Genomic DNA, 23,499 nt, shown 5'->3' with positions numbered 1-23,499 from the left:
GGTTGAATTAACATAATCTCCCATAATCAGAAGTTTCCTCAAGACTTTTCATTTTTCTTTGGTAACATTTATGTCTATAATACCTATTGTCATTACTCCTAAGAAATCCAACTTTAAAATACAACAAGCAAGTTTTTCGCAATGAAATTGGCAGAGTAAGAGTTTTATAACCAAAGGGATCTGTGTTTAAATTACGCACTCTCTGCCACTTTGTATCTACGTGACTGTAAGAAACTCACTCCATCTCTAAGAGTCAGACAAACTCATAAAAATAGCTTATTTGGATTAGAAATGATACCTGTTTGGATTTCAAAGGATAGACACATATTGAAGCATTAGTATATTCATTTCGAAAGTGACATTCAACACCAACATTTCACAATAATAAAATGAAAACACATATTAATGAGACTAATCATTAACACTATGAATTCTAATTCTAAAAAAAAGTTAAAATTTAAAAAATTTTAAATTCAGCCGGGCGCGGTGGCTCACGCCTGTAATCCCAGCACTCCGGGAGGCCAAGGTGGGTGGATCACCTGAGGTCGGGAGTTCAAGACCAGTCTGGCCAACACGGTGAAACCCCATCTCTATGAAAAATACAAAATTAGCCAGGCGTGATGGCGTGTGCCTGTAGTCCCAGCTATTTGGGAGGCTGAGGCAGAAGAATCAATTGAACCCAGGAGGCAGAGGTTGCAGTGAGCCAAGATTGCGCCATTGCACTCCAGCCTCGGCAACGAGAGAGAAACTCCATCTTAAAAAAAAAAAAAAAAAATGGGCCAGGCGCTGTGGCTCACCCGTCATCCCAGCACTTTGGGAGGCCAAGGCGGACGGATCACCTGAGGTCTGGAGTTCGAGACCAGCCTGACCAATATGGAGAAACACCCTCTCTCCTAAAACTACAAAATTAGCCGGGCTTGGTGGAGCATGCCTGTAATCCCAGCTACTCGGGAGGCTGAGGCAGGAGAATTGCTTGAACCCGGGAGGCAGAGGTTGCAGTGAGCCGAGATTGCACCATTGCACTCCAGCCTGGGCAACAAGAGCAAAACACTGTCTCAAAAAAAAAAAAAAAAAAAATTTAAATTCAAGTACACTACACAGATTTCTACTATTAGGTTGGTGCAATTTCCTTTGCTCCAATCTAATATTAAATGCATCTCATTTTTTTCAAAGCATCCAAGGTTTTCTAGTGCAAGAATATAGACTAATAATTCCTAAAACACTGAACATTATAGGAGGAAAAGGTACTGAAATACAATAGACTTTACTTTTTGTTTTAACTGTTCCATGCACAGCAACACATGGAAGTTCAGTTAAAATCTGTTTTGTGGTTAGATTCTGTAAGCTCCGAAGATGTATTGGTAATCAAGTTCCAGAATTTAAAGTACATCAGATATACCTGACACATCTAAAGGAGTTTTCACTTTTGTAAAACAGAATATACTATAAGCAATGAATACTGAAACTAAGTCATCTGGGTTTATGGCTTACGCTTAATGACAGAGACTGCTGTCATCGTCACTTCTCTGTAAATACCTAAACTACAATGTTGATGTGATGAAAAATCTTAATTTGCAATCTATTTTAGCCATGTGCTCACTTTCTGGAAAAGTTAAACAATTCCGAAATAAAAACGATTTCCCAAGCCTCAACTCATTTCTTACAATCTTAGCTTGGCACACCAAGAAGATTCCTCTTCTTTGACCTTTGTCCCTAAACTTCTAGAAGAGTCCCTTCCTTGCTCAAGAGATAAAAAGTTAACCAGTATTTTTCAGTGACTTCCAACTACTTCCACATAAGAAAACTGAGAGTACCATTAGGCCCTGGTGGCAAATGCAGCTGAGCATTACATACTTCCAAAGGCTAAATGTATTCCACCTGTGTATATATCATCAAAAGCATACATAACGCAGTTTTCCAGAATAGTTCTAGCTGCCAGATTTGAGGGAAAAAAGTGGAATGATGAGAAGACTAAGGAAAAGTAAGGATATGCCAGCAATGAGAAGAAGAAATAATGAAGAACTCAACATTGACAAAGTTAGCAGGTATAACCTGAAGTCATATGGCTAACCTGGTCGTCTTGAAAACCTGTCCCTTTTTCAAAACTGGCACACCAGATGCATGCCACAGTTCTTCATTATTATGATTTGTGTAGTCTTTCCCAACCTCAGCTAAACTAAAACTGTTTTCTCAATCAGTTAAGTCTCCTTGCTCCTATAATTCCCAGCATTCACAATTAAATGAGCAAATCACAAAAAAATAAAGCCATCATTAGCACAAACACAGAATGACTATATTACTTTGCTTTAAGGAAAAAAATATATGTATAAGGAAATCAAAGATATAAGCATTTTCTTTAAATTTTTCTTTAAACTTCAAATTTCAAACTTTTCATTAAAAATTTGAAAGTGAGGTAGTTACAGCAATGGTGCCCAACCAGGAAAGATTATGACCCCCAAGGGACTTGTGGCAATGTCTGGAGACATATTTGGTTGTCACAACTCGGGGGTGCTACAGGCAGCTAGCCAAGGATACTGCTAAACATCCTATAAAGCACAGGACTACTCCCCTGCCACCCAATCACCCAGCCAAGAATCATCCAGCCTAAAATGTCAATAGTGCCAAGATTGAGAACCACTGAGTCAAAAAAAGTTATTTACAAGTACTAAAAATAAATTCACTTCTTTTTTTTTTTTTTCCTTTCCCTAGAGATGAGGGTCTCACTATGAACTCCTGGCCTCAAGTGATCCTCCCCTCTTGACCTTCTAAGATGCTGAGACTACAGGCATGAGCTACCATGTCCAGCCACAAGTTTTATACATATTAATTTATACAATTTACAATTTTATACATATAATTTTTATACATGTAATTATCTTCTAAAAAGTAACTAATAGGAAATACCACTTTTTTATTATAAGTATGCAAATTATGACTCCATGACACAAAAATCCATGGTGTTAGTCGCTTGAGATATAATGATACTGAGGCCACTTTCTCCCACTAAGACAGTACCAGACTTCAAGGAAACTCCATGAGAGTTTCTAGATGCTTTAAGCACCAAAAGTAATTGAACAGAGAATAATGTATAGCTGTCCCTATTTTTCCTCAGCAATTACATACTATCTGCAGTCGTCTTTTTAACCGTAATTCTTGTCTTTAGAAATTCCCTCTCTCCTCTCCATTCTAATTTCTTCTGTTCAAAAAGGCTGATAAATCTCATCACAAAAACTTGTGGGAAAAAATGTATGTTGGATTCTCAGTTAATTTATCCCCTTAAAACGGCCTAAGAAGCCAATGTGAACCCATCTCCCCCTTCCTTCCTATATAAAATTTATAGTTCCTAATTATTTATAACATAGACGCTAGTAAAACAAGATGTGTTCATTGTTACTGATCAATGTAATATTGGAAAAAATGGAAGGAAGTAGCTTTTAAAATCACTTTTGTTCAAGGAAAAATAGTAAATCTTGTTAGTTCTTAAGATTACAATGCTGATTACTTCTGAATAATTATTTCTAGGGTTGTTTTCCTCTTTTATGTTCAGTTACTTCATCATTAAGCTTTATCTTTTTCATGAACTGATAAAGTTCACAATGAAACACTCTACTATAGATTTTGTTGTAAGTGGACCTGAGTTCAAATCCTCGCTCTGGTTGATCTTAACATTTCCAAGTCTTTTTTCACTGAAAAACAGGAATACCACCAACCTCATCAAATCATTACAAGAATTAGAAATATATTTGAAAAGCACTTATCACTGTCTCTGGAACAAACTATAAAACAATGGCAGCCATACTACTATTATAACTAATGTCATAATGATTTAGCCATGAAGCTTCTATTTGTACTTCCAAAAGTATATCCTTTTTTGCAACTACAACGAGCTTTGGCTAAATGTAATTGGTGTGTTTCCATAAAGCCAGTAGAAAGAGAGGTTTACTTCATAATGATAGGAACACAAGGATTTCCAGTCAGAGGATTTAGGCCATCAGTTACTAGTTGTATGATGCAGGGAAAGATAACTAACTTTTCTAAGTTTCTGAAAATGGGTGTGTCCATCTAACTTACACATATTTGTATACACATTAAATAGGCTAATAACCAAGCTACCCACTGAAGTGTTCGATGTTGTCAGTATTTTGGAGAAATGTGATTAATACTTATGTGATTAAAACCAATGGTTAGCATTAGTATCCATCACATTGACGCTTAGCTGAAATAGTAAAAAAAGTCACTAAAATACATTTATTTTATACTAATTAGGCAGAAAGATATATGTACAAATGTACATGTAGTCAACATAAGGATAAACCAAATTTTCATACTTTATAGCCCTTAAGATGAGTTATAGGCTGGGCATGGTGGCTCACACCTGTAATCCCAGCACTTTGGGAGGCCCAGGCAGGCAGATCACGAGGTCAAGAGATTGAGACCATCCTGGCCAACATGGTAAAACCCTATCTCTACTAAAAATACAAAAATTAGCTGGGCATGGTGGTGCATGCCTGTAGTCCCAGCTACTTGGCAGGCTGAGGCAAGAGAATCACTTCAACCCGGGAGACGGAGGTTGCAGTGAGCCGAGATCACACCACTGCATTCCAGCCTGGCGAAAAAGCGAGACTCCATCTCCAAAAAAAAAAAAAAAAAAAAAAAGTTATAAACATTTTATCCACTAAAAAATAATAATTTTTTGCTAATTTGCACGTACAAATTTTTTTTCCCTAACTACAGGAACTCTGGTCCTGAAAATTTCAAGGTAAATTTGGATTAAAGATAAATAACAGCATGAAACAATGGACAACTAAAGTCTATTCCAAAACATAAATCCAAGTCTGGATATGATTCCAGGCCGTCAGTCATTAGAGAACTTCAATCTTCTCAAAGACAAAATGAGACAAAGAACATTTGATTCTATCTTTATTTAAAAGACTAAAATGTGGCTGGGCACGGTGGCTCACGCCTGTAATCCCAGCACTTTGGGAGGCCAAGGTGGGTGGATCATTTGAGGTCAGGAGTTCAAGACTAGCCTGGCCAACATGGTGAAACTCCGTCTCTACTAAAAAAATACAAAAATTATCTGGGTGGTAGTGGCACGAGCCTGTAATCCCAGCTACTCAGGAGGTTGAGGCAGGAGAATCACTTGAACCCAGGAGGCGGAGGTTGCAGTGAACCAAAATGGTGCCACTGCACTCCAGTCTGGGCAACAGAGTAAGAACCTGTCTCTCCGCCCCACCCACCCCCGCAAAAAAAAAAAAAAAAAAAAAAAAAAAAGCCTAAAATGTACTACATTCTTTGGAGAAAAGCATTAAACAGAAAAAACGGTATGGCTGGGCCTGGTGACTCACACCTATAATCCCAGCATTCTGGGAGGCTAAGGCAGGAGGACTGCTTGAGGCCAGGAGTTCAAGACCAGCCTGGGCAACACAGCAAGATCCTGTCTCTACAAAAAAATTAGCCAGATGTTGTGGCATGTGCCTGTAGTCTCAGCTACTCGGGATGCTGAGTCAGGAGGATTGCTTGATCCCAGGAGTTCAAGGCTGAGGTGAGCTATGATTGTGGCACTGCAATGAACTATGATTGTGGCACTGCACTCCAGCCTGGGTGACAGAGTACGACTCTATCCCTATTTAAGGCACATCACTTCACTGTAATTTATTTGTATGTGTTCATTCACCTTATGAGTGAACTGCATGCACATACACACACACACACAAAACCAAGCTACCAAGGCAGGATGCAATGGCCCACACCTGTAATCTCAGCACTTTGGTAGGCCAAGGTGGGTGGATCACTTAAGCCCAGGAGTTCAAGACCAGCCTGGGCAACATGGTGAGACCTGGTCTCTAAAAAACACAAAAATTAACCAGGCATGGTGACATGCCCCTGGGTCCCAGTTAATTGGGAAGCCGAGGCAGGAGGATTGCTTGAGTCCAGGAGGTGGAGGTTGCAGTGAGCTGAGACCATGCCAGCCTCCAAAGCAAGACCCTGTCTCCAAAAAAAAAAAAAAAAGTTCACCCAGCCTGGCCAACATGGTGAAAACATGTCTCCACAAAAAAATACAAAAATTAGCCAGGCGTGGTGGCTCACACCTGTAGTCCCAGCTACTCAGGAGGCTGAGGCATGAGAATCACTTGAACCCGGGGGGGCAGAGGTTGCAGTGAGGTAAGATCACACCACTGCACTCCAGCCTGGGCAACAGAGTGAGACTCGGTCTAATAAAAATAAATAAATACATAAACAAATACAAAATAAGTTCATGGCAAATTAAAACATTATAAAAAATGTCTATGTTTTACTGAAGCATTCAAATGCCTTGACCTTCAAGTGAAACTTTTTAAAAGGGCTTAAATTATGTGTAGTCTTCTTTGTAGTCTTTTTGTAACTCAAATTTTTAATAATCTTCCTCTTTTTTATTAGGTTGGTGTAAAAGCAATTGAGTTCTTGCCACCGAAAGTAATTTTTGCCATTGAAGTAAAGCAAACTTTCAATGGCGAAAACCGAAATTACTTTTGCACCAACCTAACACAGTCTATCATAAAGAAAAAAAAACATGCAGAAGTCAAAATAAATTATAAGCATTATCTACATATGCTGCTTAAGCTATGTGCTAAAAGGCATTCCAAGTGCAAGTGACTCAGAGGCAGAAAGCACCACACATGGAGGATTTTGGATAGTTGCCTGGAGTTAAGTCAACATTTTCCTCATTCTTCTGCTCCTCGCCTTTCAGCGCTGCTTCTAAGTCTTCCTCAGGCGGATGAATTACTACTGTGGGAATATCATCACTGGCAGGTGAAACCAGTAGTTCTGGGGCCTGAAGCTGCCTCTGTTGGGAACTTCTGGAGGTCAGGCGGCTGATGGTAGGGCTAGAAGGAGGACTGTTTTGAGGGGTGGGTACTGGGGTTGTACACCTTGAGCCTGCAGGGGTTCCAGCTCTTGAAGAAGGAAGGAGATGACCGAGAAGAAGAGATAAAGGTGATTCTCCTCTCAAGGAAAGGTTTGAGGCAGACAGACCTGTTCGCAAAGAGTGGCGGGAGGCTGAAAGGCCTTCCCCTGAGATAAAACAAATAAATGAAAAATGATGAAGTTCACTGCAGAAGGCAAATAGAGACATTTAAAAAAAAACCAATTTACACTATAAATTGCATACTTCAAAGGCCCAAAATTTCAAAGTCATGTTGTGATGGTTAGCACGTCAATCGGGTTTTTACATGTTAGAAAGTCACTAAAAAGTTGCTTAAAACTGTAATTAGTTCTCAGAACACATAAAAAAAAATTGTTAATGACAGATGGTAAGGGCAATATCCTGTTAGAAATTGGAATGACCAATAGCATGGCATTTTTAAAAAGGACAATATCAATACAAAGTCACTGCTTAAACAATAAATAGCAAATGAAAATATGTAATACAAAATTAATATAATTCAAACCAAAAATAACCAAAACTAATAGCTTATATTTAGCGTATTTTTCCTACATTTTACCAAACAGCTACAGACAATTATCTCTTAGAGAAAAAGTTCATGTTAACATTAAGTAATAATTTCTAACTTAAAACTGGTATTAAATATTTACAATATTAAGTCAGTAAGACACCATCTACAGGTGGTGCTGCTCTCAAGTTTTAAAAAAAGACAAATAACAGAAATTTTTTAAAAAGAGAAACACAATGTCAATTTTAAAAGATACATATTCTTGAGCTCTCTAAAAATATTAATAAATGTCCTAAAGTATGCTTCTCACTTCTGATATGTAGCAGATACATTAAAACAAATACATATAATTTTTTATTTCACTAGCTAGGAATAAAGTACTTCTCACCAACAACAGCAATATGGCAGCAGGTCTAAAATATTTCAAAAGGTCATGCATACTTTTAATTAAACCCCTCATATTTCTACTAAGTGTATCTTAAAAGAATAACATTCTTTACGAAAACCATGCAAATACAATAATCAATTCCATATGGCCTAAGTAATCAAAGTTACATGCTCAAGAGGTTTCAGAAATAGTTAAACTATAATCCATTAGAAAACACCATTTAAACAATAAGCTACATGCAGGAAAAACTCAAATTATAACTGTATTTCAACAAAAGAACATGCTAAAATGGCATTTAAAACAGCCAACGTCTTATGATGACCAAATTACAATTGGACAATAGTGAGGAACAACTGCATATGAAGATTAAAGACTGAATAGGGTCCCTCTGGATAAATGAACTTATTTCACCAAAGGAGAGAATATAAACAACAAATAAAAGACAAAAAAGACAGTTAAAATGCGCTATACATGGCTTGTTTTTACACTGAATTTTGGTCCATAAGAGATATTCTTTTACTCCTAAGATTGCTTAAATGCACCATGGCATAATTTTAAATGGATTAAAAAGGGTTTTCATGGCCAAATGGAAGATACAAAAGATGATTATTTTCAACTTTAGAAAAATTAGACCCTCTAACCTATGCTTGATTGTTGGTAGAACACTTAAAAGTTATACTATTATTTCAGAGACAAAAAAGATGAGTAGGCATTGTGTCCCATACTCTACTAGTCCTCACTGTAATCCTCACAAGCTTTGGGTAACAGTAGCAGCTTACAGCAACTGCTGCAGGCTACAGTGACTCTCCATAAGCCACTCCAATCCTTTGCATCTGGGTTTTCCAGACTCACTGTTAGAGTTCTCAACCCTACTGATGCATTCCTCTGCTTTACACAGAAGAATAAGGAAAGGCAAAACCTCCAAGTGCCCAGCATTAGGACACTGACAGAGGTAAACGACTGCAAAAACACTGTCTTCCCACATGCCACACAACCTGCCTGTAACCTAAAATGAGAGTGGAAAGGCAGAATATGTAGACCTGGGTCTGAGCCATTCTCAGTGGATTAGAAGATATCAACTAGGTCACCCTTAGTGTAAGACTGGAATAGTCATAAAAGTCTTTCACAAGTTGTACAAATAAAGAGTCGTGAAATCAGCAAATCAATCCAAGAACACTTGTTTATACCAGCAAATCAAGTATATTCAGGAGAAAAAAAAATTAGGAAAAATCTAAAATAAAGGTTCAAACCCAAGATTTAGAATTTCAAAAAGGTAAAATTAAAAATTATAGATAATTTATGCCTCTTTAATTAATTATACAAGAGGACTTGAAAAGAAACAAAGCAGGAAGGAGAAGTAATTCAGAGGTAGGTATAGTGAGTGTTTAAATATCCCCAAATGTTAATCGTAACGTACTGGGAAGCTCTTACAGTAGAAGTGTTAGCAAAAATTGGATGCCACAACTTATCTCACCATTCCTTTCAAGCAAGTGAGGGTCAGAATGTTTCTTGCCTATATCTGCAAAAGATCGAACAAGGGGAATCCGACTGGTGAATCTTTTCTCATTCTGATGATGATGTCTCTTCAGAAGAGCTTCTCTGACATTCTCTCGTATGGACTCGTCTAATTGGCCAGAAGCTATCATGTTGTCTAATACCATATCTATTCAATGAAAAAAAAAATAAATTACTAAACACTCAGATGACCATAATATAGGAATAAACTGTGAGTGAAACCTTATGACAAAAATAAGAACCTTAAATAGCTCTAGAAAGTTTTATTCTGTCACTATTAAATAATCAATGCATAAATGAATATTATCCCAACCAATAAAAATGAATTACAAAGACCGCCTTATTTTAATAAATACTATTATTTATAAAGAGGCTACTATTATATACCAATAGCCTTCCTATAGCTGAAAGTGCTTCCCTGTATGAATACAGTAAATTCTGTTAAGCTGCATATTCAATAATACTGGCTTCCTAAGATGTAAAGGTATTTTATTGCCAAACCTCATATTCTCCCCCAAAACTGTTCCAGCAGATGAATATCAGGACCCACTCAGTCATTAACTGTTCACTGAGCGTCCGCTGTGTGTTGGGAATACAGCAGTTTAACAATAACAAAACAGGGCCAAGTTTCTGCTCTCTTTGAGAAGTAGAGAAACCAACATACAAACAGATAAAACGTCATGAGGTCGTAAGTTCTAGGAAGAGGAGTAAAATCAGGTTGTGAAAGGGATGTGGGGAATGGGGAAACTGATGGCAATGCCATTTTATACATTACTGAAGTGATTAAACTTTTTAATTTATAAAATATATATTAATATTTTTAAACAGTGGTACTAACTTGGAAGAAGAGGGTCAAATTTTCAAAACTATATGGCTACTCTAAAAAAAACCTTGGAAGGACCAGCCTGATAGGTAAACTGTTAACATTAACACAACAGCTACAGTTTAGCAAACAAATGAACACTAGATTATACAATATATACTAAAAGTACTACATGGTATTATGTGATAATTGCAAACCAAAGTCTGAAACCCATATGTATTATACAAATTCAATATTCCCAACCTTAATTTTTCAGTTATTCATGTAAGACAAGAAAGCAAGGACTGACAATTTAAGTATTTGCAGCAAACAGTCAAATCTAACAGCCGGCTAAAATTGAAGTATTTCTAGCCTGAGAAATTGTATTAAGTTCATGGTTCTCTTGAAGATTAAATACTACAAATTTTTTGTTTTTCCATGGGAGCAATCTACAATGGTAGTCCCACCATCAAATTCATTACCACCAAACTTAATTTTGGTTTTCATTAATTTTAGTTAGTGGACAAAAAGCTGTATTACAGCTGCCTTTTTCTACTTTCTGCCTCCACATTATCCTTCAAATCTCCCCCTTTCATTTTCACTGCTCAACCTACCAGAGCTCTTTCCTTGCTTAGACTGCTCCTAGAGAATAACTGGCCTACTTGCTTCTAAACTCTTCCTAATCCAAAGCCACCCTACATTCTGTTGCCAGAATGATCTTCCTGAATATGTATCTCAAATCACACTATTCCTCAACTTAAAAACCATCAAGACCACCAAAATGCCTACCAAATAAAATCCTATTTCTTGGCTAGGCACCGTGGCTCACACCTGTAAACCCAAAACTCTGGCAAGCCAAAGTGGGCAGGTCGTTTGAGTTTAGGAGTTCAAGAACAGCCTGGGCTACATGGCGAAAACCCGTCTCTACAAAAAATACAAAAATTAGCCAGGCGTGGTGGTGTATACACCTGTGGTCCCAGCTACTTGGCAGGTTGAGATGGGAGATCACTTGAGCCCAGGAGACGGAGACTGCAGTAAGCCGAGATCGTGCCACTGCACTCCATCCAGCCTGGATAACAGTGAGAGACCCTGTGATCTCCCCCTCAAAAAAAAATCCAATAATTGAAGGCTAGTCACCATCTAATCTCTAACTGGGTTTCCCAACATACCTCCTATCACTACTGAAGAAATATGTATATTCACACAGAACTGACTTTCCTGAGATTCCTGTCTATACTTCTCTAGACTTTTCTTTACTCTTCCTTAAAATACTTTTTCTCCTGTATCACCTACTCCTTGTTCCCATGTGTTCACATTTTATGAGTAACTTGTACAATTAATGTTCTCTGTGGCTATTCCCCACATCCCCATTCCAAAAAACAAGGAAACAAAAAACTCTTTTCTGAATTTCCACAGAACAGACTCTGTATTTTCTTGTGCCACTGTTCACTCTCTTATTGACACTACACTTATGTCGGTTTAATTTAATCTCATCTGCAAATTTATCAAAGACAAAAAGTCTATCTTATTTCCTTATACTGCACTCCACAGGATAGAAGCTCAGCATATAGTTGTTAAATGAATGTCTAAAATTCTACTACATCTTACATATTTTTTAAAAGTCAGTTTACTATAACCTGCTATTTCATCTAGAGTGCTTGCTCTCATATCCAGCATGACTGTTCCATTGAGGATGCAACTCCTTAGTTCAAAAAGACTGTGCAAAGAGAGAGTTGCCACATAAGGTTTACTCCATCGGTCACCGCCATCTTCAACATCCTCTTCAAATTTCAGCCATCTGAATGCATAATATATAAAAATTTTTTATAAGTAATGAAGATTCCATTTGTTTATCTTAATGTGATAAAGAAAAATTTTTTCTTTAAAAAAAAAAAATAAACAAAGAAAACCACAACCAAACAAACTTTGGTTACAAACACATTTTCACAAATTAGGCTAAAGGTCTACAATATCTATAGTCACAAATTTCCTTTGTAGTTCCTCTTTCTATTCCAGGTATCATAATAATAAGCCTACAAAAACAAACTATGGAATTTCATATAGTTTCTACTTTTATTCCTCTTCTAAACTTGCAATACACAAAATTGCAGACATTAAAATCTACAATGACATAATTTCTTTATTGAAGTATAAAGGATTATTTAAACAAATTTGAGAATAAAGAGAAAAATTAAAGATAGAATTTCTATCAATTAATAAGGAAATTCTCTGCTCACTGGTTTAAAGCACCAGATATCTCATACTTCCCATTACAAAAAGAAATCAAGTAAAGCCAATTTAAAAATGAGACTTAGGCCGGGAACGGTGGCTAACGCCTGTAATCCTAACACTGTGGGAGGCCTAGACGGGAGGATAACCTGAGGTCAGGAGTTCGAGCCCAGCCTCGCCAACTTGGTGAAACCCCATCTCTACTAAAAATACAAAAATTAGCCAGGCGTGGTGGCAGGCACCTGCAGTGTCAGCTACTCGGGAGGCTGAGGCAGGAAAATCACTTGAACCTGGGAGGCAGAAGTTGCAGTCAGCCCAGATCGCGCCATCGCACTCCAGCCTGGGCAACAAGAGCAAAACTCCGTCTCAAAAAAAAAAAAAAAAAAAAAAAAAAGAGAGAGACTTTAGCAGTATTACCTAGCAGTTTCTTTCCATTCATATTCTTCTCCATCTCTGTAACACAGTTCATCCATTTCCGTGAAGAGATCATGGGGAATATGTTCTTCATCATCATCTTCAGTACCAAGGATAAACTGAACTCTCTGGGATGGTGTATCTTTACAAAATAAGAATTTACATACACTCAAATTTTTCCTCAAGTCATTCAAAGATAAATTCACAGTTTTGAAAATGAAACACTTTTGTTACCTGTATAAACAAATATATTTCATCAAAACTCTCTTAATTATTGAACTATCATAATTCTGAAAGGAAATAAGAACCAACAATCCAGGAAAAAAAAAAGTCACAGAAAACCTCTATAGAAAAAAAAGAAAATTATGTTGAAAATAAACAAGTCAAACTAACTTTATAACTGATCTAAACAAACAAAAATAAAAGTAACATTCCAAAACATGAACATAATGCTCAAAGGCAGCCCTTTTTCCTCACCAAAACTACATGGAAAAGTCAGAACAGAACATTTAAAATATAAGCTAAGGCCAGGTACTGTGGCTATGCCTGTAATCCCAGCACTTTGAAAGGCAGAGGCAGGTGTATCATCTGAGGTCAGGAGCTCGAGACCAGCCTAGCCAACATGGTGAAACCCCATCTCTACTAAAAATATAAAAATTAGTCAGGCATGGTGGTGGATGCCTGTAATCCCAAATGCTCGGGAGGCTGAGGCAGGAGAATCGCTTGAACCTGGGAACTGGAGACTGCAGTGAGCTGAGATTGTGCCACTGCACTCCAGCCTAGGCGACAGACTCCGTCTCAGTCAATCAATCAATAAAATGTGGCCGGGCACAGTGGCTCACACCTGTAATCCCAGCACTTTGGGAGGCCGAGGCAGTTGAATCATGAGGTCAGCAGTTAGAGACTGGCCAACATGGTGAAACCCTGTTTCTACTAAAAATACAAACATTAGCCAGGCATGGTGGCGGGCACCTGTAATCCCAGCTACTCTGGAGGCTGAGGCAGAAGAATCGCTTGAACCCAGAAGGTGGACGTTGCAGTGAGCCGAGATTGTGCCATTGCACTCCAGCCCGGGCGACAGAGCGAGACTCTGTCTCAAATACATAAATAACATAACATAACATAACATAACATAACATAACATAAAATGTAAGCTATGTTAAAGAGTGAAAAATAGAAAATCTCCAAGTTCCAAAAAATGATGAGAAAACTCAAAGCTCCAACTATACAGAAACTATATTTTCCTACTATCATGGAGAAACAAAACTGTAAGCTTGGGGTTTTGGGGGTAGAACAAGTCACTACGAAGAACAGATAACCCACTCATGGCATCTGAAATTAAACTACTTGTGTAGTATAGGAGCCCGAAACAGATGAATTAGCATAAACACTAGTCCAGGACAGTTGAAAGCCCTAGGGCTCCATATAAACAAATAAACCACCACAAATAGTTACCCTGAATATGAGAGATGAGTTCTCACTCAAAATTTACACCTAAGTGAACAATCCTCCAAGTACTTGTGGATACAACAAGGATATTTAAACAGGATAAAGAGTAGATTCAATAGCATTGTTTTCGTAAAAGTCAGATCTGAGAAAATTTCAGAGAATGCAGAAACAACAGATAAGAAGGAAGAAAACAAAAGATTAAGAAGGATGCAGAAAGTCAAGAACTCCAGGACAAGGAAAATAAAAGAATAGGAGGAGAAGCATATAAAAAACATATCTGAAAATTTTCCAGTATGTTTATGTCATGAGCCTTCATATTGAAGAAATAACCTAAGACCTATGCAGGATTAAAAAAACACATATTGTGATTGAACTTCCTACTGTATTAAACTTTCTAGCATTTAGGTCTTGCACAAATCTTTGTCAGAATGATCCCTAAATACTACTTTTAGTGCTACCATAAGCAATAATTTTAATTCCAATTTCTCATTACTCATTGCAACTATATAGAAATATAATTGATTTTATGTCGTGGGACCTGCTAAACTCACTTAGTTCTCTTAAGTATTGTAGATTGCTTAGGATTTGCTACCTACATGATCCTGTATCTGCGAATAAAGACCATTTTACTTTTTCATTCCAATCTGTATGCCCTGTATTCTTTCTTGTCTTATTACACTGGCTGGTCTTCTAGTATAGTGTTGTATAAAAGTCACCAGAGAGGACATCCTTTCCTTTTCCCAAATTACAAAAAATATTCAGTCTTTAATTGTGAAATGTGATGTTGACTATATGGTGGTTTTCTTGGTTTTTGGTTTTCGTAGATGCCCTTTATCAGGTTAAGGAAGTTTCCTGCTATTCTTAGTTTGCAGAGAGTTTTATCACGGATAGGATTGAATTTTGTTAAAGGCTTACTTTGAACTTATTTAGATGGTTGTATTGCTTTTCTCCTTTGTATTGTTAATGACATTACTTAGTTACATTGACAGACGTTTAAGTTTTAAACCAACCTTACGTTTCTAGCTTGGCCATCATGCTAGCAACAAATTTAATCCACAAACCTGGTGGATTAAATAACACAAATTTATTCTCTTACAGTTCTGGGTACCAGAAGTCCAAAATGAGTCTTAGAGGGCTAAAATCATGGTGTTGGCAAGGCTAGTTCCTTCTGGAGGCTCCAGGAAAATCAAATTCCCTTACTTTTTCCAGCTTCTGAAGGCAGCTTACATTCCTGGGGTCAGGATCCCTTCCTGACGTCACTGTAGCCACTTGCTTCTTTTTGTGACATCTATATCCAGTCTGATCTTCTGACCTCCTCTTACTAAGGATCCCTGTGATTATATCAGGCCAACCTGCATAATCTAGGATAATATTCCCACTCCAAAATTCTTAACCCAGCCAGGCGTGGTGACTCACAGTTGTAATCCCAGCACTTTGGGAGGCCGAGGCAGGTGGATCACCTCAGGTCAGGAGTTCGAGACCAGCCTGCCCAACATGGTGAAACCCCATCTCTATGAAAAATACAAAAATTAGCCAGGCATGCTGGTACACACCTGTAATCCCAGCTACTCAGGAGGCTAAGGCAGGAGAATCACTTGAACCCAGGAGGCAGAGGCTACAGTGAGCCAAGATCATGCCACTATACTCCAGCCTGGGTGACACAGCAAGACTCCATCTCAAAAATAAAAACAAAAATAAATTTTAAAAAAATAGGCCAGATGCGGTGGCTCACACCTGTAATCCCAGCCACTTTGGGAGGCCAAGGTGGGTGAATCACCTGAGATCAGGAATTTGAGATCAGCCTGGCCAACATGGTGAAACCCTGTCTCTACTAAAAATACAAAAATTAGCCAGCCATGATGGCACAGGCCTGTACTCCTAGCTACTTGGGAGGCTGAGGCAGGAGAATCGCTTGAACCCAGGACACAGAGGTTGCAGTGAGCCAAGATCGCATCATCACACTCCAGCCTGGGTGACAAGAGTGAATCTCTGTCTCAAAACAATATATAACAAAAAAAATTAACCTAATCACATCAGCAAAGTCCTCTTTGCCATATAAGGTAACATTCACAGGTTCGAGGGTTTAGGAGATGAGTATCTTGCAGGATATTACTCAGCCTACCACTCCCATGATATATTATCCTTTTTAAATATTGCTGGATACAATGTTGTAATTTTGTTAGGGATTTTCTAATCCATATGCACAAAAATATTTTGTCCATAGTTGTATTTCTCCTGTAATATCCCTGATTAGTTTTGGTATCAGGGTAATGCTGGATTCATTAACAAAATCGAGAAGTGTTCCCTCCTCTTACGTTTTCTAGCGGTCTATATTATTTCTTCCTTAAGTTTGTTTTATTTCATCACTGATGCCATCTGAGAGTAAATTTTTTTTGTCAGAAAGTTTTAGACTACACAGCCTGACGCGGTGGCTCACACTTGTAATCCCAGCACTTTGGGAGGCCGAGGCGGGCAGATCATGAGGTCAGGAGATAGAGACCACGGTGAAACCCCGTCTCTACAAAAAAAAAAAAAATACAAAAAATTGGCAGGCGCCTGTAGTCCGAGCTACTCGGAGAGGCTGAGGCAGGAGAATGGCCTGAACCAGGCAGGCGGAGCTTGCAGGGAGCCGAGATTGCGCCACTGCACTCCAGCCTGGGCGACAGAGCGAGACTCCGTCTCAAAAAGAAAAAGAAAGTTTTAGACTACACATTTAATGTCTTTAATCCATTTTTTCCTTTTTCGTTTACTTATTTTTTTCAAGAGATGGTATCTGTTGCCCAGGCTGGAAGTGCAGTCACACAAGCATAGCTCACTGCGGCCTCAAACTCCTAGGCTAAAGGGATCAATCCACCTCAGCCTCCCCAGAAGTTGGGAAGATGCACATTACCACAACCAGATAATTTTTTATTTTTTGTAGTGACAGGGTTTTGCTTTGCTGCCTAGGCTGGTCTGGAACTCCTGGCTTCAAGCAATCCTCCTGCCTCAGCCTCCAAGTGTTGAAATTACAGGCATGTGTCAACATGTCTGGCTTCTTTAATGCATTTCTGTTTGGTAGTTTATATTCTTAGAGGAAGTTGCCCATTTCATGTAAATTATCAATTTAGTTGCCACAAAGTCATCCATAATATTCTCTTATTAGTTTGACTTTTTTTTTTTTTTTTTTTGTTGAGAGGGAGTCTCACTCTGTCACCCAGGCTGGAGTGCAGTGACACAATCTTGGCTCACTGCAACCTCCGCCTCCCAGGTTCAAGCGATTCTCCTGCCTCAGCCTCCCGAGTAGCTGGGATTACAGGCACGTGCCACCACACCTGGCTAATTATTTTTAGTAGAGACAGGGTTTCACCATGTTGGCCAGGCTGTTCTCGAACTCCTGACCAGGTGACGAGGCAGGTGATCTGCTTGCCTCGGCCTCCCAAAGTTCTGGGATTACAAGTGTGACCCACCACTCTTGGCATTGATTGTAGTTTTGAAGAATGGACTAAAATGTCCCTAATATTTCACCCTTAATGAATTATCAGTCATCTTTTATATTAAATATTATATTGAATAGATCTTGTATATCTTTAGAGAAACATCATCTTTGTTGAAACACAGACTCACCTATTAATCTTTCTATACTTTGTAATAAACAACTCCCAAATGGGTTTTATCCCATGAAAATGCGACGTCATCCACATAAAATGTGACGTCAAAAACTACAGCTCATTTTCTTTTTTTTTTTTTTTTTGAGACAGCATCTCACTCCCAGGATGGAGTGCAGTGGCACAATCTCAGCTCACTAGCTTCCGCCTCCTGGGTTCAAGCGATTCTTGTGCCTCAGCTGGGATAACAGGCACGCCTGGTTAATTTTCGTATTTTTGGTAGAGACCGGGGTTTCACTATGTTGCCCAGGCTGGTCTCAAACCCCTAAGCTCAAGGCCCGCCTTGGCCTCCCAAAGTGCTGGTGTTGTAGACAAAACCGGGTTCTTGTCACATGGCAGGGAAAGATTAGGCACGCAGACACTTTGAAAGGTGAGGGGTTATGAATTTATTGGACGATAAGGAAAAAGAACAACACAGCAAAGTGAGATGGAGTCCTGCTAACAGGCTGTCCATCTCACCAACTGAATTCCTGGTTACTGTCCTGGAACAGGAGGGGCCAGGCTGTTCCCCTCTGCAAATGGTGCGAACTTTTCGCTGCTGCACCCCATCCTCCCAGTGCTTGCAGATTGTCTTGGGAGCCATTTTTACTTGGCTGTCTCACTAGAATTACAGGCATTAGACACCGCGTTGGGCATTCTCTTTCTTTTTTCTTTTTTTGAGATGGAGTTTCCCTTTGTCGCCCAGGCTGGAGTGCAGTGGTGAGATCTTAGCTCACTGCAACCTCTGCCTCTCGGGTTCAAGCAATTCTCCTGTCTCAGCCTCTGAGTAGCTGAGACTACAGGCACGTGCCAACACGCCCGGCTAATTTTTTATTTTTAGTAGAGACGTGGTTTCACCATGTTGGCCAGGCTGGTCTCGAACTCCTGACCTCAGGTGATCCGCCAGCCTCGGCCTCTCAAAGTGTTGGAATTACAGGCCTGAGCCACCAGGCCCGGCCCTCTAATTAGTTTTCTAATTTCTGCGGGACGTGTACCGAAATTTTCTAATACTGGTGATTTGTGGGGGTTTTTTGTCCTCTGATCAATCTGGCTTTAGAGTTATGAATTTTAATAATCTTTTTTCAACGTACCAGATTTAGGTCTGATTGAGGTCTGCTATTTTTTTTCTGATTTTTACTTTATTCACTCTCCTTCAATTTTGTTTCCCATCTTCTCCTTACAATTTGTCCTATTTTTTTCCTTAGTTTCTTAGCTAGAAGTTTAAGTCACTGATTTCAACTTTTTTTTGTTCTAATGTAAGGATTAAATGCTACCAATTTTTCTCTAAAGTACTGCTTTAGTTGCACCTAACAAATTTGAATGTTAGACAGTCCTCACTCTGCACAGTACCATGCATGAATCCTGTACATATCAAAACTGTCCTTACTTGGCAAAAATCTATCTTGGTTACCTGCCTGTACTATTTTCATTTTCAATGAGTTCAAAATATTTTCTAATTTCTGTTGTGATTATTTCCTTAACCCATGATTATTGAGAAGTATTTTCAATTTCCAAATACCTAGGAATTATTGAGACATTTCTAGTTTAATTCTATTGTGATCAGAGAACACACTTTCACTTCTTTTAAATTATACTGAGACTTGTTTTATGGACTAGAATATGATCTTGGTAAATATGCCATTTGCACTCGTAGAGAATGTACTCTGTTGTCCTTGGGAGAAGTGTTTTATAAATGTCAGTATCAATCTGGTTGGGCAGTGTTATTCAGGTCTTCCATATCCTTATTAATATTGTTTATGTATTCTGTCTGTTAGAGAGGAGAGCTAAAATCTCCAATTCTAGTTGTGGATTGGTCTATTTCCAATTTTATCATGTATTCTGCACCTGTTGTTATATGCATACACATTCAGGCTTATTACATTCTGATTCTGGCAATCTGATTCTCATGAGCCATTATATGTTTTCTTTATGTTTCTTCTTGGGTTTTGTTCAGCTCCTTGGATCTATGAGTTCAATGTTTTCATTAAGTTTGAAAATTCTTCAACTATAATTTTTTCAAGTATCTTTTCTGATACCCTCCTTTCTGGGATTCTACTCATACATGTTAGACTACATGATATTGTCCCACAAATTACTGATGCTCCCTTCATTCTTTTTCAGTCACTTCATTCTCTGTGTTTCATTTTGGATAGTTACCATCACTGTCTTGAAAACCACTGATTACTTTTCTTTCCTGCTATAGTAAATCTTCAGTTAATCCTATCCAGTGTGTTTTCCATTTCAGATACTGTATTTTTTCCTGTCTAGAATTTCTGTTTGGGGCTTCCTCCTATTTTCAATAGCTCTCTTTAACACAGTCATATTCTTCTCTATCCTTTTGAGCATATTTATTCTAGTTGCTTTAACATTCTTATTTTCTAATTCAATCAACTCTGCCATTTCTGGATCTGTATTATTATTTTTCTCCTGGTTTTGGCTCATACTTTCCTGCTTCTTTATATCCCTGATAATTTTTGGATTCCAGATATTGTGAAATTTAACATGGTCAGGTGCTAGATTTTATCTTCTTTCTTTTAGTAGTGTAATACTTTGCCCTAGCATATAGTTAATTTAATTCTTTCAAGACCTGCCTTTAAGAATTTTCAAAGCAGATTCACTGCAGTCTTTGTTGTAAAACTAATCTAGACTCACTACTAAGGCCAGAGCCTTCTGAGAACTCTATCCAATACCCTGTATGTGTCAAAGTCTTTCCATTGTGGCTGAAGGGAACACAAACTATTCCCAGTCTTGTGTGAAAGTACAGAAACTGCTTAGCCTACTACTGTTTCCTGGTAGTTTTTCCCAGGCCACAGGTAGTTTCCTCTCACACATGGCCAGACCAGTGATCAGCCAAACATTCAAAAGGATCCTTTTTCAGATCTTTGGAACTCTGAGTACTCTCCACTCTCTTGAACTCTACACCTGAAATTCTAGCCTCTTTGACCTCCCCAAATTCCAATGTATGCTCCTCAACTCTAGGCTCTGTTTGGGTTCCCCTCCCTGTGCTGTGGCCTGGAAACTGTCTCTGGGCAATAAGCTCAGGTCATCATAGGTGTTCTCTCACTGGCTTCTCCTCTCTCAGAAATCGAAGTCCTGGGCTGCCTTTTATACAATGTCTTAAAACTACTGTTTCATACATTTTATCTGGTTTTCCGGCTACTTTAAATGGGATGGCAGTTACAAACTTTCAGTTATTAGATAAATGAATTCTGGGGATCTAATAACGGACAACATGATGACTATAGTTAATAATATTGTAATGGCCGGGCGCAGTGGCTCACACCTGTAATCCCAGTACTTTGGGAGGCCGATGTAGGTAGATCACTTGAGGTCAGGAGTTCGAGACCAGCCTGGCCAACATGGTGAAATCCTGTCTCTACTAAAAACACACACACAAAAAAAAAAAAATTAGCCGTGCGTTGTGGCAGGCACCTGTAATCCCAGCTACTTGGGAGGCTAAGGCAGGAGAATTGCTTGAACCTGGGAGGCGGAGGTTGCAGTGAGCTGAGATCATGCCACCGCACTCCAGCCTGGGTGAAAGAGAGAGGCTCAGTCTCAAAAAAAATAAAAATTTAAAAAAAAAAAAAATATATATATATATAGTACCCTTGAAATTTGCTAAGACAGTAGACTTTAATTATGTGTGTTCTCGCTATACACAATAAAAGGCAACTATATGAGGTTAATGATGTGTTAATTAACTTGATTGTGATAATCATTTAACAATTGTGTGTGTGTGTGTGTATATATATATAAATCATACTGTACACCTTAAATGTATACAAATTTTATTTGTTAATTATACCTCAATAAAGCTAAAGGAAAATGCAATGGAAAACAGCACCCAAATAGGAATAATTATTAAAATAAAATGGTGAGAAAATTTAATCCCCGTTATTCCATCCTGTTTAGAAGCAAAGTCCTGTGTAATCCCTTTAGAGAGCAGAAACGAAGAGACTTCATCTTTAGCACTTTCTTGGATACAAATTGGTAGTTAAAATAAAAACTTCAGGAACATAAATCTTTTCTAGGAATAGTTATTCCTTTGAAAAGTCAAATATTTTCTTCATTATAATCTATTTTTGAAGCCCCTATACTTACACTTTTAATCCCATATCCTAGCTTAAAACATCAAACCACACACTTAGGTGAACATATCAATATACTAAGAGTTAAGTAAACAACACTTCTGTCCATAAAAATACTGTGTGCCTTTTTACTCAGTATGAATTAGAGAAGCATACTGATCCATTTACTCACAGAAGAACCCAGGATATCCTAAACTGAATGGCTGCTATGTACAGAACAGTTTTTTACTGTTTAAGTATTTTTTACTTCTAAATTACTTAGCATCACCAAAAAAAAGTTCACTAGTGACCCTTTCCAAATTCAGTGTTTGTTTTTCCTTTGCTAGCTACATGACCACTTAGTATTATATTTACTAGATTTACTAGGTCATCAGTATCTCTTAGTAGAGTTTCTTGTTTTTTTTTTTTTTGTTGTTGTTGTTTTTTTAAAACAGTCTCGCTCTGTCACCCATGCTAGAGTGCAGTGGCATGATCTCTGCTCACTGCAACCTCTGCCTCCTGGGTTCAAGCAATTCTCTGCCTCAGCCTCCCGAATAGGTGGGATTACAGGTGCCCATCACCACACCCAGCTAACTTTTTTTTTTTTTTTTTTTTTAGTAGAGACGGGGTTTCACCATGTTGGCCAGGCTGGTCTTGAACTCCTGACCTCATGATCCACCCGCCTCGGCCTCCCAAAGTACTGGGATTACAAGCATGAGCCACTGCGCCCAGCCTAGTAGAGTTTCTTAATGGATTCCTGTCAGTCTTGCTGAGCTGAAGTTTCCTGATCTATAAAATGAATTTAATTTCTGTATTTTTAAAATGCTAAGATGGTTATATATTTAAAATACTAAGATGGTTAAATATAATACCATTTGTCTAGGGCTTGGTACAATGTTTAGACACAGAATTTGCACTTTAGATTTTACTATGCCATCAGTATTTTCTTTCCTATGTTCATGCAGTAACTATATTATACATAACAATTTTTTTGTTCTTTGCCTTTTCACAAAAACTTTCTTTTAGCGTAGCACGCAACTGCCTATAGAATGTGGCTCACATAGCACATAGCTTTCTTTGCTAGAAAACACACACTAGGACCCATGACGTACAGATGGCCTTATACTAATAATGCCCTCTATGCTAAGTATAATGTCTAAGAATCCTCCTCAGGTTTTACACAGCCTTTTTTTTTTTTTTTTTTTTTTTTTTGGTTCTTTCCTTTCCCACTCTCAGGGCCACTTAAAACATGACTATCCCTGTTTTTCTTTCTGATTTCTATTGGTACCGCTAACTTCTCTGCTTTCAAGTAACAAACAAAAAAACCCTGTCCTTTTATATAACTAATATTATCAAATAAGAGTACTCTTTTTTGTACAGAAAACCAAATAATCCAGCCTAGTGGATAAAATCTTCTGGCCAAAACTGTGGTGTAAGAAGGAAAAAAACAGTCAAGCATGGTGGCTCACACCTGTAATCCCAGCACTTTGGGAGGCTGAGGCAGGTGGATCACTTGAGGTCAGGAGTTCAAGACCAGCCTGGCCAACATGGTGAAACCCTGTCAGTACTAAAAATACAA

General features: G+C 38.3%; 1 protein-coding gene across 16 annotated transcripts in view; it reads right to left on the bottom strand.

Annotated features, from left to right (window-relative positions):
* The window catches only part of SLC4A7 (solute carrier family 4 member 7), a 110,892-nt gene that overhangs the window by 51,012 nt on the left and 36,381 nt on the right, over nucleotides 1-23,499 (bottom strand). For 7 of the 16 annotated variants that reach the window (XM_055285169.2, XM_055285159.2, XM_055285189.2 and 4 more), the window contains exons 4-6: nucleotides 12,785-12,923; nucleotides 11,776-11,936; nucleotides 9,296-9,484 (exon numbers count right to left, since the gene is read on the bottom strand). In XM_055285169.2, coding sequence (XP_055141144.1) covers nucleotides 9,296-9,484; nucleotides 11,776-11,936; nucleotides 12,785-12,923 — 489 coding nt within the window. Of the gene's footprint in view, nucleotides 1-6,681; nucleotides 7,054-9,295; nucleotides 9,485-11,775; nucleotides 11,937-12,784; nucleotides 12,924-23,499 lie in introns of all 16 variants that reach the window. The other 9 variants (XM_055285180.2, XM_063636989.1, XM_063636995.1 and 6 more) reach the window with 3 other exon arrangements.

Source organism: Symphalangus syndactylus, chromosome 1 (assembly GCF_028878055.3).
Source record: "Symphalangus syndactylus isolate Jambi chromosome 1, NHGRI_mSymSyn1-v2.1_pri, whole genome shotgun sequence".
Lineage (NCBI taxonomy): Eukaryota > Metazoa > Chordata > Mammalia > Primates > Hylobatidae > Symphalangus > Symphalangus syndactylus.
This window is presented reverse-complemented; position numbering and strand designations above follow the sequence as displayed.